General features: G+C 56.2%; 1 protein-coding gene across 4 annotated transcripts; it reads left to right on the top strand.

Annotated features, from left to right (window-relative positions):
* Positions 1-386: 386 nt before the first annotated feature.
* Ltbp3 (latent transforming growth factor beta binding protein 3) lies at positions 387-18,310 on the top strand. 4 transcript variants are annotated; one of them, XM_059262580.1, is made up of 30 exons: positions 387-639; positions 1,532-1,819; positions 1,934-2,799; positions 5,366-5,695; positions 5,847-6,049; positions 6,227-6,332; positions 6,520-6,612; positions 6,782-6,904; positions 7,315-7,473; positions 7,565-7,750; positions 8,653-8,669; positions 8,746-8,818; positions 8,971-9,069; positions 11,096-11,221; positions 11,322-11,453; positions 11,550-11,678; positions 11,902-12,024; positions 12,167-12,289; positions 13,630-13,752; positions 13,957-14,076; positions 15,464-15,592; positions 15,843-16,010; positions 16,127-16,210; positions 16,397-16,525; positions 16,613-16,750; positions 16,834-16,974; positions 17,110-17,271; positions 17,338-17,418; positions 17,506-17,637; positions 17,737-18,310. In XM_059262580.1, exons 3-30 carry the CDS (start codon positions 2,478-2,480, stop codon positions 17,886-17,888), a joined length of 3,903 nt encoding a protein of 1,300 aa, XP_059118563.1. In that variant the 5' UTR covers positions 387-639; positions 1,532-1,819; positions 1,934-2,477; the 3' UTR covers positions 17,889-18,310. The 4 variants fall into 4 exon arrangements, with proteins under 4 accessions (XP_059118563.1, XP_059118570.1, XP_059118580.1 ...); XM_059262587.1 differs by lacking the exon at positions 16,834-16,974 and having other exon boundaries at positions 391-639; XM_059262597.1 differs by lacking the exons at positions 387-639; positions 1,532-1,819 and having other exon boundaries at positions 2,631-2,799; positions 7,568-7,750.
* Position 18,311: the final 1 nt, after the last annotated feature.

Here is an 18,311-nt window from a genome sequence, read left to right as displayed (position 1 = left end):
GGACAGGCACCAAAACTACACAGAGAAACTGTCTCAAAAAACTAAAAAAAAAAAAAAAAAGGAAAGACTCGAAGCGGACCTCCCAGTGTTTCCCTCTCCTCTCTTTTCTCCCACCCAGCTAGGGGATCAGGCCAAACCCTGAGACTCATTCATATCACCTGCCTCTCACAAAATCTCGAACATTCCATGCCCAAACCCAAGCAGTCACATTCCTCCCAGAGGTGAAGTCAGCAGCCCCCTGATTGCCCTGATTCAGTGCCCGCTGATGAAAATTAAACCCAAATTCCTCACCATGACCTACTCGGACCCAGACTGCCCTGCCCTCTCCCCTTCCGGCCCTGTGGCTCTCGCGGCCTTTGCTCAGACTTGGGAAGGATAAAGAACAGATTTTCTTTCCCACTCTTCCCTCGGTGGCGCGGCTGGCCCTTTGCAGCCTCCTTTTTACCTTCCCCAGTTTCCCGGGGTTTTCCTTCGGCGGCTGGTGGAAAAGCCTGTTGGAAAGAAGGCTTCTCGCAGCCCACCACTGCTTTTCTCCGCTTCTTGGCTGGGTAACTAGATCTCATTTCTTGAGTAAGAAATCCAAGGCTTGGAGAGATTGAGACTCCACGCCTGGACTGCTGGACTGTGCTGTGTTCCAAGGTGAGCTGCCGCCTACTCTAGGCAGGGGAGGGTCGGGTTTCTATGAGTGTGAAGGAAAAAATGAATGTAAGAATGTTCAGCCCCACTCCTGCAGGTGGTAAGCATTCAGTGTTACTGCCTGCTGCAGAGTGTGACTAGAGCAGGAGCTCGGGGGTCCCCCCTCACAAGTCCTCCTGGATTCCAGCAGAAGGGAACCCTCTGGGGACATGGAGGCCACGCGCTCCCAGCATTGCCGCAGTGGCCCAAGCTACTGAGTGATTCAAGCCTGTCTCATCAGATGGTCTTCCCTGGTCCCTCTGAATCTGCCCAAACAAACTCAGCCTTAAAGCGAAAACCACTAGCTCTCTGCCGACCTGTGCCTAAAGCTGAGCCCAAACCCCCTTCCCGTCAGATCACTACCCCATGGTTCCCCCGTGAGAGGGTTTGGCATGGACCTGACTTGGCATAGTCCGACCCTGGTCACCCCCTATCCCTGCTAAGTTCTTTGAGTCAGACACTGGATGCCTCCTGGCATGCTCTCACCCAGCTCCAGGACACCACAGCCTCTCTTTCAAACCAGTAAGCCAGCTCCTCTCCAGCCTTGAGCAAATTCAAGACCCTTCCCCAGCCCCTGCCAACCCCTGCCCCAGGGCCGTGCTCCTCCCCAACCCCCTGAGCACTCAAGTAGCACTCCCCTTCTCTGCTGTTAGCCTGGGAAGGGGGCCAGGCCCTGAGCTCAGACCTTGGCGATTCCAGAGTGTCTGAGGCCCAGAGCCAGCGCCGCCAGCCAGGCCAGACGAAGGGAAAGGGGGGAGGTGGCAGGGTGGGCACCAGGAAGCCCTCTAAAAGGGGGGTTGTCAGGGAAGCTGGGTTTCTAGCTTTGTTCTTTCTGCTCTTCTTCCTGACCCTACAGACTTCTTTCTTGGGCCTCAGTGAACACTGGCTAGAAGGTGCTCCTACTTAAATCCTTTCCTTCGAGAGAAGATAAGGATTAAGGAGCTATGACTTCAGGGCTTCGAGGACCCCTACATGTACAAAGGTCAATGGGCAAAAGTTAACAGGCCTCTGGTCCTCCAAGCAAGGCCCATCTGCCTCGGTTTCCCCGTTTTGACCGGGAGAGAAAGGAGCTAGGTGGGGAGGTGTGCTCAGGCCTCCACACCCCGCCCGGAGGAATCTGGCGGGACAGGCCCGCGAGTCCCAGGTGAGGACTCTGGAAAGGACCCAGCTCGGTTCCCGCGCCGGGCGGGCACCTGGGGGACAACCCCCCACTCCAGCCGGCGCCCTCCTTGCTGCACACCGTCGCTTCTCCCAGCAGCAGTGACGACGCTTGAACCAGGGGGAAAAGAGAGAGAAAGGAAAAAAAACTGTCTCCCTGGCCCGGGGCCAGCGTCCCAGCCCCCCTCGCCGCCGGCGCGCTCCAGCCAGGGAAAACAACTGCTCACTTCTCCCTGCGTCCTCCCGGCGCGCTCCCTGCTTCCCGGCGGCCGCGGGAGAGGAGCCCGGCCAGGGGGAGGCGCGGAGCGGGCCGGCCGCCCGGCCTTCCTCTCCCCTCGCTCCTCCTCTCCGCCTCCACTTGCTCCGGCCTCCTCGCTCCTGCCTCAGTTCGGGGCCTGGCTGGGTTTCTCCCGGCCAGGGAAGTTTTCTTCGCTCTACTCGCCGGGCGGCTTCCGTCGCTCTCCTTCGCAGCGGGGATCCCGGCCGCTCCTGCTGTCCCCTCCCTGCCCTCGGCCTCGGCTTCTCCTCCCACCCCCACCCCCGCTTTGCCCTCTGCAACCCTCTCCCGGGCTCCCAGCTCTTGATCCCCAGCCCGGGCTCCCCCTCCCCGCCCCCCGTCACCTCCCGGGGTCGTGCGGCCCCGGATGCCCCGGCCCCGAGGGGCTGCCCGCGGCCTGGCCCCTGCGATGCGCCGGGCCGGGACATCGGGGCTGCTGGCGCTGCTGCTGCTGGCGCTGCTGGGCCCGGGCGGCGGGGCCAAGGGGGGGCCGGCCGGTGAGCGGGGCACGGGCGGGGGCGGGGCGCTGGCCCGCGAGCGCTTCAAGGTGGTCTTTGCGCCGGTGATCTGCAAGCGGACCTGTCTGAAGGGCCAGTGTCGGGACAGCTGTCAGCAGGGCTCCAATATGACGCTCATCGGAGAGAACGGCCACAGTACCGACACGCTCACCGGCTCTGGCTTCCGCGTGGGTGAGGGCCGGGGGCGCTGGCTGGGGGCATAGGGAAGAGTAGCACCAGGCAGGAAGCAGAGTGGAACATTTGGGCATAAGAGATGGGTACAGCGATCGGAGATCTGGGGGCCAAGGGTCTTGAGAGGCTGCAGTCCTTAGGAGCGAGCCAGAGTTGAGGAGCTGCATGGAAGCCTGGATTTAAATATTGGATTAGGGTTGAGGCTTGGACTGGGGTCCCGGATGACGCAGGCTTCTTAGGAGGTGCTCAGTTCTAAGAAGGAGCATACCGGGGTTGGAGGGATGAGAGCAGGGGTAGGAAGTCCAGAGAAGCAGGTAAACATTTCCCTAAGAAACAGACATCTTTTAAAACTGTGTAGTTTGTCATGGTGGAAGGAGACACCTGTGTTCTATGGGAGGAGGAGCTAAGGTCAGGACTGGGGTGAGGGAGTTAGTTGTTGGCAAAATCTAGAAGGGAAAGGCTTTGAGGCCTAATAGTGGGGTGTTAAGAAGTGGTACAGGCCTGGAGGGGGATCGTTTTGGGTCTTCAATCAGCTAATCCATTTCATATATCACTCATAAGCTCCAAACATCTCAAAGGCCCCAGGGCTGCCTCCACCCCAGGACTGAGGGACCTCCTGGTCAGCTTAGAGCCCTCCCCTTCCTCATGAGCATCTCTTTAAAGAGAAGGCCTGGGGCTCAAGACTCCTCCCCTGGGGCCCTGCGGGCCGGGCCAGGGGGGAGGTGTCCCAGCAGTAATTACCCTCCTGGACAGGGTAATTAGGCCATGCCCAGGATGGTACCAGGAAAACAGCCTCTCTCACACATTCCTTGGTTCACTCACAGCTCCAGACCAAAGGAGTCCCCGTCATGTGTTTCACAGTTCTCATGAGGGGTATGTGTGTGTGTGTGTGTGTGTGTGTGTGTGTGTGTGTGTGTGTGTGTACAGGGACATGCACAGACTTTGGCATGGCCCACTGAGATTAGTTCGTGTTCTGTGTGTCTCCAGTCACTGTCTGGGAGTGTTTACACAGTAAGCCCGTGTTTGTGTCAGAATGAGTCTGCGTGTGTGTGACGGGATGACTGTGCATGTGAGTGTATGTGTGACCAGCCTCTCAGGCCCCCTGCCTGGTCATCCTGTGCAGGCTGCTGTCTTTATCCATGCTGCCCACATCCCCCAGGCTCAGTGCCCGGGCCACAGTGGGAGGGTGTCACTGAGAGGTCACTCTCACCGCTATGGGTGACTCACTGGAAGGCAGGAAGGAGAGGATCCTGCCTCCTCTGGCCCGGGACACACCTCTGTTGCCCTTGAGGCCTGGTCTCTGGAGACTATGCAGGATGGGATGGGCTAGTCTGGGATGCTCTGAGTACACTCTGATGATCAGGAATGAGTTAAGGTTGCCCTCTGTGAGCACACAGCCACCTTCCCACCCCCAGAAAGTGGAGCAGCCTTGGAACAGGCAGGAGAGGGCTGGAAATGGAGCTCAGGGACACGAGACATGTCTTTTCCTCACCCCTGTACCTCCTCTGGAACACAGAACTGAGGACCACCAGGCCTTGTCCTCCAAAACACCTTTCATAGTGGGAGAGGCAGGTATGACCACAACTCAGGAAAGTGCCCCCCAGGCTGGGCAGGGAGTGGAGAGTGAGGAAGGATCCTTTCTGGGAGAGAAGCTGGGCCCAGAAGGGTCCAGTCTAGACATGCAGCAACAGTGAAGGACTCTGGAATAGGAAAAGGAAAGAGATAAAACTGTGAGAATACTGGTAAGGGGTAGGTAGGTTCTGGGCCAGAGGTGTGCAGGGGAAGAATAGAGGGAGTTGGACTGAGAGAAGGTTCTGGAACATGGCCTCAAATGTTCAGACAGGGAGTAGAACAATAAGATGAGTGAAGGGGTGGGGTTCTTTTTTGCTAGAACTTTGCCTGAGGCAGGTCTCTGCAGTCACACTGGAGGTGTGGACAAGTGGGAGAGAGGCAAAGGCCCCAGAAGGGTCAGAGATGACCTCGGGGGACACTACAGAGGCTGTAACTGGGAGGGCTGGAGTCTGAGCTTAACAGACAAGAACTCCCAGCTGGATAGAGAGAGGTCCTGAGTTCTGTCAGTATCCTGGGCCAGATCCTGGTAAGGTTAGACATGGCGAGTCGTTGGCAGCTGCATGAGCTGGGGTAGGTAGCGAGATGGAGGGAGGAGGTGAGGATGAGCTAGGGGACAGACTTGAGACCTGAACTAAGGGGAGAGCTTTAGCTCTCACTTCTTCTCCCGCCTGTACCACACTGGGCCAAGCATCTGTTCAAGGGAACATTACCACTGTGGATGAGGGCCCAGAAGCATGGGCAGGGGAAGCTGCTCAGAGACATAAGGGCGAATGACCAGGATTTAAGCCTGGAACTTAAGATTTCAGAATCCATCACGGATAGAAAGGTGTTGGTGACCCACAGAAGGCCATTTCCACGTGTGTGACCTGTTAGAAAAGTCAGCTTCCCAATTAGGGCAGAGCCGATACGTGGCAAGGAAGTTGAGCCAGGATGTGGGTGATGATGGCCTGGGGACTGAAGAGCAACCAGGCCCTGACCCCTGTCTCCTCCCCAGTGGTGTGCCCTCTACCCTGTATGAACGGTGGCCAGTGCTCCTCCCGAAACCAGTGCCTGTGCCCCCCGGACTTCACGGGGCGCTTCTGCCAGGTGCCTGCTGCAGGAACTGGAGCTGGCACCGGCAGCTCAGGCCCCGGACTGTCCCGGACTGGGGCCATGGCAACAGGCCCGCTGCCGCCCCTTGCTCCAGAAGGCGAGTCTGTGGCTAGCAAACACGCCATCTACGCGGTGCAGGTGATCGCGGATCCTCCTGGGCCGGGGGAGGGACCCCCTGCCCAACATGCAGCTTTCTTGGTGCCCCTGGGGCCAGGACAAATCTCAGCAGAAGGTACTAGGAGATGGGCAACCCGGGGGTGCTGAGATGGGCAGGCAATAAGGGTGGCTAGATCTGGGCGTGGGTCAGACCCTGGAGGAGCTCAGCGCTGCGACCCTCCAGACGGCGCGGGACAACCCTGAGGCCACTGCGCCCCGCCCCCCAGTGCAGGCTCCGCCCCCCGTGGTGAACGTGCGTGTCCATCACCCTCCTGAAGCTTCCGTTCAGGTGCACCGCATAGAGGGGCCAAATGCAGAGGGCCCAGCCTCCTCCCAGCTCCTGCTGCCGCATCCCAAGCCCCCTCACCCGAGGCCACCCACCCAAAAGCCACTGGGCCGCTGTTTCCAGGATACACTGCCCAAGCAGCCCGTGAGTAAATCCACGATTCCAAAAGAACAAATCTTCTCTCTCAGGGTCACCCTTCCTATCAGGACAGCATGCAATTGAGTGTCACAGGTTAGGGCTGGAAAAAAGCAAAGGGGCTTCGGGAGGGAGGCAAGTGGGGGCGGGGCACTCTGTGATTCCTCTCCACATCTCTCTCTCTAGTGTGGCAGCAACCCTTTGCCTGGCCTCACCAAGCAGGAAGATTGCTGTGGGAGCATTGGTACTGCCTGGGGACAAAGCAAGTGCCACAAGTGCCCACAACTCCAGTGTGAGTGCCTGGCTCTGCGGTATCTCCCATAGGCTGACCCAGCTATCTCCCTCCCCATCCCTGCATAGGAGTCTCCAGCCCTAGGCCCCCCGAATGATCCCTTTCCTCCCGAGAGCCCTCTTTTCTCCCCTGCAGAGACCCAGTATTTCCTCTTCTTGTTGCTATTGTGTCTGTCCTTTCTCTGCAGATACAGGGGTGCAGAAGCCGGGACCTGTACGTGGGGAGGTGGGTGCTGACTGCCCCCAGGGCTACAAGAGGCTCAACAGCACCCATTGCCAGGGTATGGTCAGCTGGAGAGTCTGGACTGTGGGGTGGGCAGGTGGGCATGGTGGGAGGGGTGTCCCAAGGTGAGAGAGAAGGAAGTCTAACTAAAGCAGAACCCTGAAGAGTATGGAGCAGCTTGCAGCCACCTCATGGCCCCAGCTGCAACGATCAAACTGCTATCACAGACATCAATGAATGTGCAATGCCCGGCATGTGTCGCCATGGAGACTGCCTCAACAACCCTGGCTCTTATCGCTGTGTCTGCCCACCCGGTCATAGCTTGGGCCCTTCACGGACACAGTGCATTGGTAAGACTTGGGAACTCCTGGTCCTGGGAATCCACAAGGCATGATGGGAGGGGCACAGCTCCGACCAGACGGAGTCAGAGGTCACAAGAAGTCAGAGTGGGTTAAGGGCTGATAGCAGAAGCAACAAGACCCAGAGCGGATAGAATCAGTGAGTCACGGGAAAGCTTGAGGTTAGAGCTCACATGAGGTCAGATGAAATCAGGGTCCTGTAAATCACTGGTTTGATGAGGAGAACAAATGAAATTCAGAACTCGAATCAGGAGTCAGTGGTCACAAAGGTGTCCGGAAGTCACATGAATTCAGGGCCACATATGGCTCAAGAGTTGACTGAACCAGAGAGGCAGAGTCTGGAGCAACTGGGCTGAGAGAGGACAATGTTCAGGTCCTGCCCTTCACTACCACCCCTGCAGCCGACAAACCAGAGGAGAAAAGCCTGTGTTTCCGCCTGGTGAGCACCGAACACCAATGCCAGCATCCTCTGACCACACGCCTCACCCGCCAACTCTGCTGCTGCAGTGTGGGTAAAGCCTGGGGTGCACGCTGCCAGCGCTGTCCAGCAGATGGTACAGGTCAGTCAGGCGCATGGAGTAGGTAATGTGGGGGAGATGAGCTGTGTGCCTGTCCAGGAATTCACTTGCTGTGTCCACATCTTGACCACAGCAGCCTTCAAGGAAATCTGCCCAGCTGGGAAGGGGTACCATATCCTCACCTCCCACCAGACGCTCACCATCCAGGGTGAAAGCGACTTTTCCCTTTTCCTGCACCCCGACGGACCACCCAAACCCCAGCAGCTCCCTGAAAGCCCCAGCAGAGCACCGCCACCTGAAGACACAGAGGAAGAGAGAGGTCTGGCCTGATCCAGTGACTCAAGATCCACAGATAAGACTCACAGCCTAACCGTCTAAGGCGGTAGTTCTCAACCTGTGGGTCCTGACCATTTTGGGGGTCACATATCAGATATTTACATTATAATTCATAACAGTAGCAAAATTACAGTTATGAAGTAGTAAGGAAATAATTTTGTCACGGGGGGGGGGGGGGGGGGTCACCACAGCATGAGGAACTGTTTTAAAGGGTCACAGTAATGCCAGGCGGTGGTGGCTCATGCCTTTAATCCCTGCACTCGGGAGGCAGAGCCAGGCAGATCTCTGTGAGTTTGAGGCCAGCCTGGGCTACAGAGCCAGTTCCAGGACAGGCTCCAAAGCTACAGAGAAAACCTTGTCTCACAAAAAAAAAAAAAAAAAAAAAAAAAAAAAAAAAAAAAGGTCATAGTATTAGGAGGGTTGAGAACCACTGTTGTAAGGTTTAAATCCCTAGCCCAAACCACTGACCCCAGGACTTACCCTCTTACCCTCAGCCTCGATTTGACCATGAGCTATCACTTCTTAGACTAGCTCAATGCCCGGAGGTGGTAGTGCATGACTGTAATCCCAACACTTGGGAGGCAGAGGCAGGTGGATCTCTGTGAGTTCAAGGCCAGCCTGGTCTACAGAGTGAGTCCCAGGACAGCCAGGACTCTTACACAGAGAAACCTTGTCTGGAAAACAAACAAACAAACCTAGCTCAACCATTGCTCTCTAGACATGACCACTAAGCAAACATACCATAATCCCAGACTCTAAGCTTTGACCCTTGACCCAAAGGCATGACTTTTGAACTCTCAGAGATCTACCCTAGTCATACCCTAGCTGCTGATCCTTGATCTTGACCTCCCATCCTGACATTTAATATCTCATCTTCTCTTTTAGGAGTGACCATGGACCCAGTGAGTATAGGAGGCCAGGTGGAGGGGGTGGGGAGACAGAGGAAGCAGGGAGGGCTTATATTGCTGTCAACCACAGCCAGTGAGTGAGGAGCGGTCAGGACAGCAGAGCCACCCCACTGCCACCACCTCACCTGCCCGGCCTTACCCAGGTGAGCTCCACACTGCAAGTGAAGGCAGTTCTCAGGAGGGGTGGGGGTGCCTATGGTGAGTACTGAGTAGTGAAGCTTGGGTGTGGCCTGCAGGGGGTAGAAGGCTCAGTCACCAGCCTTGCTCTCTGAAAAGCCCCTCCTTCTGCTTGCAGAGCTGATCTCTCGCCCCTCCCCACCCACCTTGCATCGGTTCCTGCCAGACTTGCCCCCGTCCAGAAGTGCAGTGGAGATCGCCCCGACTCAGGTCACAGGTAAGGCCTGCCAGCTGGGCCACATTCTGGATAGGCTACACACCCAGCTTAGACTTCCTCCATCCGTCACTTCCAGGGCTAACGGGTTAGCACTTGCCCTGACTTGGGAGCTGGGAAGTTCCAGTGGGCCTGCTAGTATGATGCTCAGCTCAACCCGAGAGTATTCATCATTCAACTCCTATTTATTGAGCACCTACTATGTGCCTCCCAAATAAACCACAAGCAAAGCAAATGGATCAAGCCAGGTGTAGTGGCTCACACTGGCAATCCTAATACTCGGGAGGTGAAGGCAGAATTGCCTAAAGTTCAAGGTCAGTCTGGATTGGACGATAGTGTGAGACCTCTAAAGCAGATCAATAACTAAAGTCTAGCATCTCTCATAAATGCTATGAAAAGATAAGTGAGAGAAGACTGGAAGTCTGAAGGTTGTGACTTTAGGTAGCAATAAGAGGTTGAGGTGTGTGTGTGTGTGTGTGTGAATGTGTAACATTTTAAAGATTGCTAGACATTCAAGAGAAGTGGGGAAGGACAAGCAGATTCAGAAAAAGAACAATCCAGCCAGGCGGTGGTGGCACACACCTTTAATCCCAGCGCTCAGGAGGCAGAGACAGGCAGATCTCTGTGAGTTTGAGGCCAGCCTGGTCTACAGAGTGAGTTCCAGGACAGCCAGGGTTGTTACACTGAAAAACCCTGTCTCAATAAACCAAAAGAGAAAGAGAGACAGAGAGACAGAGAGAGAGAGACAGAGAGACAAAGAGACAGAGAGAGACAGAGAGAGAGAGGAAGAGAGAGAGACAGAGACAGAGACAGAGAGACAGAGAGAGAGAGAGAAACATTCCAGAGAAGTTAAGTCTGGGCAAAGGTGTAGAAAAGTATGAATCATTGGTGGAGGAGGGAGAAACCACAGAGAACCAGGGGAAGGCCAGTTCATGGAGCCACCATAACAAACAGGCTTAGGATTGATGCCAGAGGCTGTGAGAAGTTTCTGCAAGGACTTGAGCATTATAATAATTGCCAGCGCAGACTGAGCAGTCTCTGCCAGGCTCTGCGTGAAGAGCTTCACAAACTGAACACCATTTCACTTTCTCACATTCTGAAGGGAACAAATGCTTGCCTCATTTCCAGATGAAGAAGAGCTGCGGCTCAGAGAGGTTTAACAATCTCTCCCAGGTCACAGTGGAGCCATACCAAGCCTGTGACATATGGACTCCAAAGCTACAGTCATTAAACTTGACTGAAACCCTGAGTCTAGATGAGCTCCTGAGATGAGGGCTCGGGTGTTAGGTGACCTCGCCCTGGGGATTGTGGGAATGGGAGGAGAGCAAGGAAGCCTATGGAGAGGTACTCCAGGCAGCGAGCAGCCTGCAAATGGCCGCTGGTCAGGTCTGGGTTAGGCAAAGCAGCTTCCAGCATCACCCTGGGCTTCCTGGGAAAGGCCGGGTCAAAAGCGGGGAGGAGGAGATGGAGCTTAGTGAACAAGAGCGTGGAAGGGTCCTCCGTCTGATCATCTGGACACAGCTCTGGCACAAGCTGGGCTCCTCTACCACTGGAAAATGGAGGACCCAGGTCCTTGGAACACGGGGAGTTGAAGTCACTGCCTAGAAGACATTAATAAGCCCGAGATTACAAGGTTTAAACTACTGGGGTGACTGGGAGGATGTTGTCTCAGAGACCGTTGGGAAAAGTGTATTAAGAACGTGGGGCACTTAGCCAGTGTGGTTTGATTTGAGGTGACGTAGGTCAGGCTCTTGGAATGTTAGGGACAGAAGTAACAGAGGTGGCAGGGATGACAAGGACACGGAGGTCCTATCTGGAGGCTTTCTGCAACAAGGAAGGGCACTAGGATTATTTGAGATGAAGTTTAGGAACTCCTAGGATTCAGATACCCATGTGCAGAAGCTAGAGTCCCTCTGTGACCAAGCTTTCCTGAGCAGTGGGGCTGGTGTGTCAAGCATCTGCCCCTGCGGTGTGGCAAAAAGCAGGTATTCCCCAATCAGCCCCTTGACCCGATCCACCCATGCCACAGAGACGGATGAATGCCGATTGAACCAGAATATCTGTGGCCACGGACAGTGTGTGCCTGGCCCTTCCGATTACTCCTGCCACTGCAACCCGGGCTACCGATCACATCCGCAGCACCGCTACTGCGTTGGTGAGCCGGACTGTGGGAGGCGGAGTGGGGCGGGTGGCCCAGGGGATAGCCGGGGCATTCAACCTGCCTTTGATGTCTCCGGACCTGCCGGTCCTTTCAGACGTGAATGAGTGCGAGGCGGAGCCGTGTGGCCCCGGGAAAGGCATCTGCATGAACACTGGGGGCTCCTATAATTGTCACTGCAACCGAGGCTACCGCCTCCACGTGGGCGCAGGGGGACGCTCGTGCGTGGGTGAGCACCGACGACCCCGGGCTACCCTGGGGATCCTGGGTGGGACCGGCTCCTACCACCCGCCCCTTGCCCATTGCACACCCTGTCTTCGCTCAGACCTGAACGAGTGCACCAAGCCTCACCTGTGCGGCGACGGCGGCTTCTGCATCAATTTCCCGGGTCACTATAAATGCAACTGCTATCCCGGCTACCGGCTCAAAGCCTCCCGACCGCCCGTGTGTGAAGGTGGGGTACCCGTCCAGATGAAAGCGGGCTTTATAACTGCCCCTCGACCTAGGATGGGGGCGAGAGGCCTGCACCCATCTATGGTCCTCTCAGGCGGGAGTCAGGAAATCCCAAACCGGTCCATTTTGCCTTGATTTGTGACAGAGGGAGGCCCTGTCATGTTGAGCACCGGACCAGCCATGTTGTCCCCAGACCTGTCCTCTTCCTTTTCCCTTCCGTGCAGACATCGACGAGTGTCGCGACCCTAGCACCTGCCCCGATGGCAAATGTGAAAACAAACCTGGCAGCTTTAAGTGCATCGCCTGCCAGCCCGGCTATCGCAGCCAGGGGGGCGGGGCCTGTCGTGGTGAGGGCGGTTCAGACTCCACGCGGGGGGCGGGCCTCCTGGGAGTAAAGCCCCTCCCCTAGCCCTGGAGAGGGGAGCCTCACCCTTAGCAGCTTGCAAATTGGTGTAGGGCACTGGGTGATGCTAGTGCTCCTCCCTGCAGATATCAACGAGTGCTCCGAGGGCAGCCCCTGCTCTCCCGGATGGTGCGAGAACCTTCCTGGTTCCTTCCGTTGCACGTGCGCCCAGGGATACGAGCCCGCACCAGACGGCCGGAGTTGTGTGGGTGAGCCCCAGCATGGTCGGCAGACAATGGCTTATGTCCTCAGCGAAGCAGCTGAGACTTGGAGAGTGGATTTTTTTTTTTTTTAATGTAGATGAATGCTTTACCTGTTGCATGTATGTGCACCACGTACATACCTGGTGCCCTCGGAAGCCAAAAAGGGGGACCAGACCTTCTGGTACTCAAATTACGGGCCTCCGTGAACTGCCAAGTGGGTGCTGGAAATCCAACCCCAGCCCTGTGTAAGAGCAACAAATGCCCTTAACTATAAGAGATAAGCTGTCTCTTATCTCTTAAGAGATGAGGATTGAAACTTTTGCTTGCAAATCTTGTTAATGTGAAGGGGGAAAGAAAGGTGTCAGACTGAGGGATCATTAGTCCTCTTCCCTGTGGTGATGTTTATTATGTACCAGAAGAGCAGGCTGGAGGCTAGAATTCAGAGACACTGGGAAACTTGACAGACTTGTCTACTAGCAGGGCCAGGAGCTGAAGAAAGGCGGCCTGAGTTTCTCTAAAGGACCATAGGAATTAGCTAAGCAAAGGACAAGACAACAGCATGCTTGGTGGTCAGATGGAATGAGATTAGTGGCCTGGAGTGGCCATGAGATGCTGTGATATTAGAACAAATTGGCTAGGGTAGTCAAGGTCAAGGAGAGAGGGGAGTGATGGACCCTCCCAGAGTCTGGTTTGGTGACTCCATGGGTGATGCTGTTCACTGGGATGGGGCCCCTTTGAGAGGGAAGATGCTGACCCCATCCATGTTGGATAAGCTCGGTCGGGAAGTCTATTTGGGTCTCTCAGCCAGAGATGCCAGTGGAAGCTGAGCAGTGTGGGTTGGGGGTCTTGCCCATATGGAACTATTAGTTGTGGACTACGGAGCTATGGGAAGTTGAGGGGAGCCTGCTTACCCAACAAGGTAGCATTAGGCAAGAGAGCATCTAGCAGAGCCTCATGGACACTGAGACTAGGGGAGGCAGGGGCAGATGAAAGGGCATCGGGAGATGGGAGCAAAGAAATTGTAGGACCAGAGAAAGGGGGCGGGGCTTTCAGAGCACCATCTGAGAAGCTGGGGGCCCTAAGCAGTACGAGATGAGAGGACACCTCGTCTGGTGAGTGTGGATGAAGAGTGGGAAGACATGAGCTCCTTAGCATCAAATATGGCTGAAGAATCCTGGGAGCACTTGGCTTGGACACCATGCATGGTTTGTGTGTGGGAGCGGGGTGAGGGCCCCCCCGAGGCTCAGCTCCAGTGCTCCAGACAAATGGGCAGCAGAGGGAAAACAGTAACAGAAGCCGGAAACCACCTCCAGCCTGGGCCCCTGACACCACTCTGTGCCCTGCAGACAAAGAGGAGTGTGAGACTGGGAATGTGTGTGACAATGGCGTCTGCACGAACACACCAGGCTCCTTCCAGTGCCAGTGCCTCTCTGGCTATCATCTGTCAAGGGACCGGAGCCGTTGTGAGGGTGAGGGGTCCTAGAGCTGGGCGCTGGCCTGTTCCTACCTACCCCAGGATCTCCACTGCCCAGGTCCAGTCCCCATCCAGATCCCAGTTGTGGTTTGGGGGTGTGGGAGTGACCCAGGGCTCTCAGAGTAGGGAACTCTGATAGCTCCAGGCTGTGTCTATGGGGTCAACCCCCCTGAGAGTCTCCAAACCCTGGTCTCCACAGACATTGATGAATGTGACTTCCCTGCGGCCTGCATTGGGGGTGACTGCATCAATACCAATGGTTCCTACAGATGTCTTTGTCCCCAGGGGCATCGTCTGGTGGGCGGCAGGAAGTGCCAAGGTATGAGGAGTTGGCTGAGAGCTCATGGAGGGGTGGCAGGGTAGTGATCTGACACGGTGTAGCCTCTCTGTAGTCTTTCCATTCGTCCACCCATCCATCCATCAATCCATCTAGCTCTTGTTTGTTCGGTAACAAGGATCATAGCTCTGAGTGTTGCCTACTACATTCCAGTTTCTGTCAGCTATTTATTTATTTATTTATTTATTTATTTATTTATTTATTTATTTATTTTTGAGATTTCATTTATTCTTGTTTTATGTATATGTGTGTTTGCCTGAACTATGTCTGGGCACCACATGCATACAGTGTCCACGGAGGCCAGAAGAGGGCATTGGAGCTACAGGCGGTTGTGAGTGGACATGTGGGTGCTGGGTCATCTGGAAGAGCGGCCAGTGCTCTTAGGGCTGAGCTATCTCTCCATCCCCTCCGCTCAGCTCTTTACACATAGAGTAGTCCGACCCATCAACTCTTTTGTGTGTAGGTCACCACCAAGTGATACCTGCAGACCCCTGTTTGCCAAGTGCTGTACTAGATATCTCAGCAATAACCTGGGGCTCCTCAGTTGAGGGGAGCGTGGAAATGAGTCTCAGGTTCAGGGTAAAGGTGTTGGGAAGTTACTTAAAGGGAGATGACTATGGAGCTGGGACTTGAAGCTAGGGGTCTCTCAGCAGGGGCTGTGGGTGGGAAGGGGTCTCTCAGCAGGGGCTGTAGGTGGGAAGGGGTCTCTCAGCAGGGGCTGTGGGTGGGAAGGGGTCTCTCAGCAGGGGATGTGGGTGGGAAGGGGGGTCTCTCAGCAGGGGCTGTGGGTGGGAAGGGGTCTCTCAGCAGGGGGCTGTGGGTGGGAAGGAGATCTCTCAGCAGGGGGCCATGGGTGGGATTTTACCCCAAGAACCGCAGTTGCAAAGTTCTCATTGTGTGTCTTAGAGGAGAGGGAAAGACTAGGTCTTGAGCAAAATTTTGGGAGGAGCAGCAGAGTGATGAGCCAAGTTTGATGGCTTTATCTGTCATTCCACCTACATGAGAGGCTGAGGCAGGAGGATCTCAAGTTCAAGACTAGCTTAGAACACAGGCCTTGCTTCAAAGACTAGCAAATCTGTGATGGGACAGGAAGGTAGTGAGGGGGTGTGAAGGTCTCCAAATGCCAACTGAGTCAGGAGTTCATGGCCAGGAGGACCTAAGGGTTTATAAAGACTGACACCAGGGAGTGTCTCAAACCTACCCACATAGACAGACCCAAGGGGACGCGTGTTGTGTGCGCTTTGAAACCAAAGGAGAAATTCGGGTTCTGAGCCTGTGTAAGGCATTTGGGCACACCCCATGGAAAGAGGGACTGGGTCTCTCCAAAGCTGAGCATGCTCCTGTTTCCTGCTCTCCTTGTACCTACTAGATATAGACGAGTGCAGCCAGGACCCAGGGCTGTGCCTGCCCCACGGGGCCTGTGAGAACCTCCAGGGCTCCTACGTCTGTGTGTGCGATGAGGGTTACACACTCACCCAGGACCAGCATGGGTGTGAGGGTGAGTACCCTCCCCTTCCCTCAGACTGGATAGTCCTTGGAGCTACAGCTGGGCTGAGGTGGGTCCTGGTTCCACCTTTCTCAATTCCCAGAACAGGAAGAAATCCTCTTTGCCTGAGAGAAGTAGGGTGAGCTAGACCTCTCACTAGGTGACCAGGGCATGTGGAGCCGAGAGTGGGTACAGTTTTGGGGTACAGTAGACAGACCAAAGCTACTGTCTCCATAAACTTGAACTGTCACCCCCTCCCCAGAGGTGGAGCAGCCCCACCACAAGAAGGAGTGCTACCTTAACTTCGATGACACAGTGTTCTGCGACAGTGTATTGGCCACCAATGTCACACAGCAAGAGTGCTGCTGCTCTCTGGGAGCTGGCTGGGGAGACCACTGCGAGATCTATCCCTGTCCAGTCTACAGCTCAGGTCAGAGGAATACACCCCTGTTCATCGGGAAACCAAAGGGCTTTCCCTCTGGGTAGCTGGGAAAGGAGGAGAGAGCAGGCCTGCGCTCAGACCCGCTGCTTTCCCTGGCCCTGCAGCTGAGTTTCATAGCCTCTGCCCTGACGGGAAGGGTTACACACAAGACAACAACATTGTGAACTATGGCATTCCAGCCCACCGCGGTAAGCTTGGTTTCCAGGTGCCGGTTGGGTCTGCCACTTGCTGGGTAAACCCCATTTCTTGTGCCAGCTTGATCCCAATATTCCCCACCAATAATCTGCCTTGGGTTCAGCTCTCCCTAACCCCTGCCCAGGTGTCTCAGCCTAGGGGCCTGCCACTGGGCACTCACGCTTTCCTTGGTCACACAGACATCGACGAGTGCATACTGTTCGGGGCGGAGATCTGCAAGGAGGGCAAGTGCGTAAACACGCAGCCCGGGTACGAGTGCTACTGCAAGCAGGGCTTCTACTACGACGGCAACCTGCTGGAGTGTGTGGGTGAGCACAGTGGCAGGTGGTGGCCCTGGGGAAGTGGCCACGCTGATCCGGGCCTGCTCCTGTCACCAGCCTTCTTTCTCTCGGCAGACGTGGATGAGTGCTTAGATGAGTCCAACTGCAGGAACGGAGTGTGTGAGAACACCCGCGGCGGCTACCGATGCGCCTGCACCCCGCCCGCAGAGTATAGCCCCACGCAACGCCAGTGTCTGAGCCCAGAGGAGATGGGTGAGGCCCAGGGGATCAGCGTGGGGAGCAGGAGGGACCGCAGCCCAGACTGAACTGTGATTACCTCCCCCCATGCCCCGTAGACGTGGATGAGTGCCAGGATCCGGCTGCTTGCCGCCCTGGCCGCTGCGTCAACCTCCCGGGCTCCTACCGCTGCGAATGTCACCCACCCTGGGTGCCCGGGCTCTCCGGCCGCGACTGCCAGCTCCCTGAGAGCCAGGCGGGTGAGGGCGACATTCGTCCTGGGCCGATTTTGAGTCCTGTCAGGGTGATGCCCCCGGGCCACAGTCAGCAGGTGGGATGGGACCGAGGTGGGCAGTCCCGCCCTCCCTCCTTGCTGATGAGGGTCTTGTTCACAGAGCACGCCCCAGAGCGACGCGAAGTGTGCTGGGGCCAGCGAGGGGAGGATGGCATGTGTATGGGGCCCCTGACCGGACCTGCCCTCACTTTTGATGACTGCTGCTGCCGCCAGGGCCGTGGCTGGGGCACCCAGTGCAGACCATGCCCGCCACGTGGCACCGGTGAGCTACCCCTGAGGGACTAGGGGTAGGGACTGGAATAGTGTTGCTGACTCTACCTATTTCTAGGGTCCCAGTGCCCGACTTCACAGAGTGAGAGCAATTCTTTCTGGGACACGAGCCCCCTGTTACTGGGGAAGTCTCCGCGAGGTTAGTGAGGCCAAGGGAGCAGAGGTGTGGATTGGAGGCCATCCATGGGAGCCGGTGTTGATATCTATATTCTTCTGGCCCGCATAGATGAGGACAGCTCGGAAGAAGATTCAGATGAGTGCCGCTGTGTGAGCGGCCGCTGTGTGCCGCGGCCAGGCGGGGCGGTGTGCGAGTGTCCTGGCGGCTTTCAGCTGGACGCCTCCCGCGCCCGCTGTGTGGGTGAGCGGGACGTTGGGGGCAGAAGGGCAGAGCCAGCAGGTGTTGGGTGGCACCACACTGTGACTTAACCTAAGACCGCATCATCACCCCACCTTGCAGACATCGATGAGTGCCGGGAGCTGAACCAGCGGGGACTGCTGTGCAAGAGCGAGCGCTGTGTGAACACCAGTGGCTCCTTCCGCTGCGTCTGCAAAGCTGGGTTCACGCGCAGCCGCCCTCATGGGGCCTGTGTGCCTCAGCGCCGCCGCTGACAGCACCTACCTTGCTGATCATTGAGGGAGTTTCTACTGACCGTGGAGACAAGTATATCCCTGTCCAAATCAGAGATGGACCCAAGGATCCTCTGGGGCCCACAGATCTCCTTCCTGCACCCCAACACCCAGGGGTGCTCCTGTCTGCAGAGTGCTGTCTGCTTTCCTCCCTGAGGATGATCCCTAGAAACTGCGAATCAGATGTGCCCCTTTAATTTACTCTTGGCTTTCAAAGCAAATTTATATTCACATCCAAAAGTGGTTGGAATGGCAGCACCAGGAGCCACTGCTTGGGAGGGGCTAGGCTGAGCTGGAAGCCAGGATGTGAAATAGAATTTATTGTGGCTCTGATTATGTACACTAGATGTGCCTGGCCTGGTGACCAGGCTCACATGGTTTGTACAATAAATACATCCGCCAGGC

Source organism: Peromyscus eremicus, chromosome 1, assembly GCF_949786415.1.
Source record: "Peromyscus eremicus chromosome 1, PerEre_H2_v1, whole genome shotgun sequence".
Classification (NCBI taxonomy): domain Eukaryota; kingdom Metazoa; phylum Chordata; class Mammalia; order Rodentia; family Cricetidae; genus Peromyscus; species Peromyscus eremicus.
The sequence above is the reverse complement of the archived record's forward strand: the minus strand, read 5'-3'. Positions and strand labels throughout refer to the sequence as shown.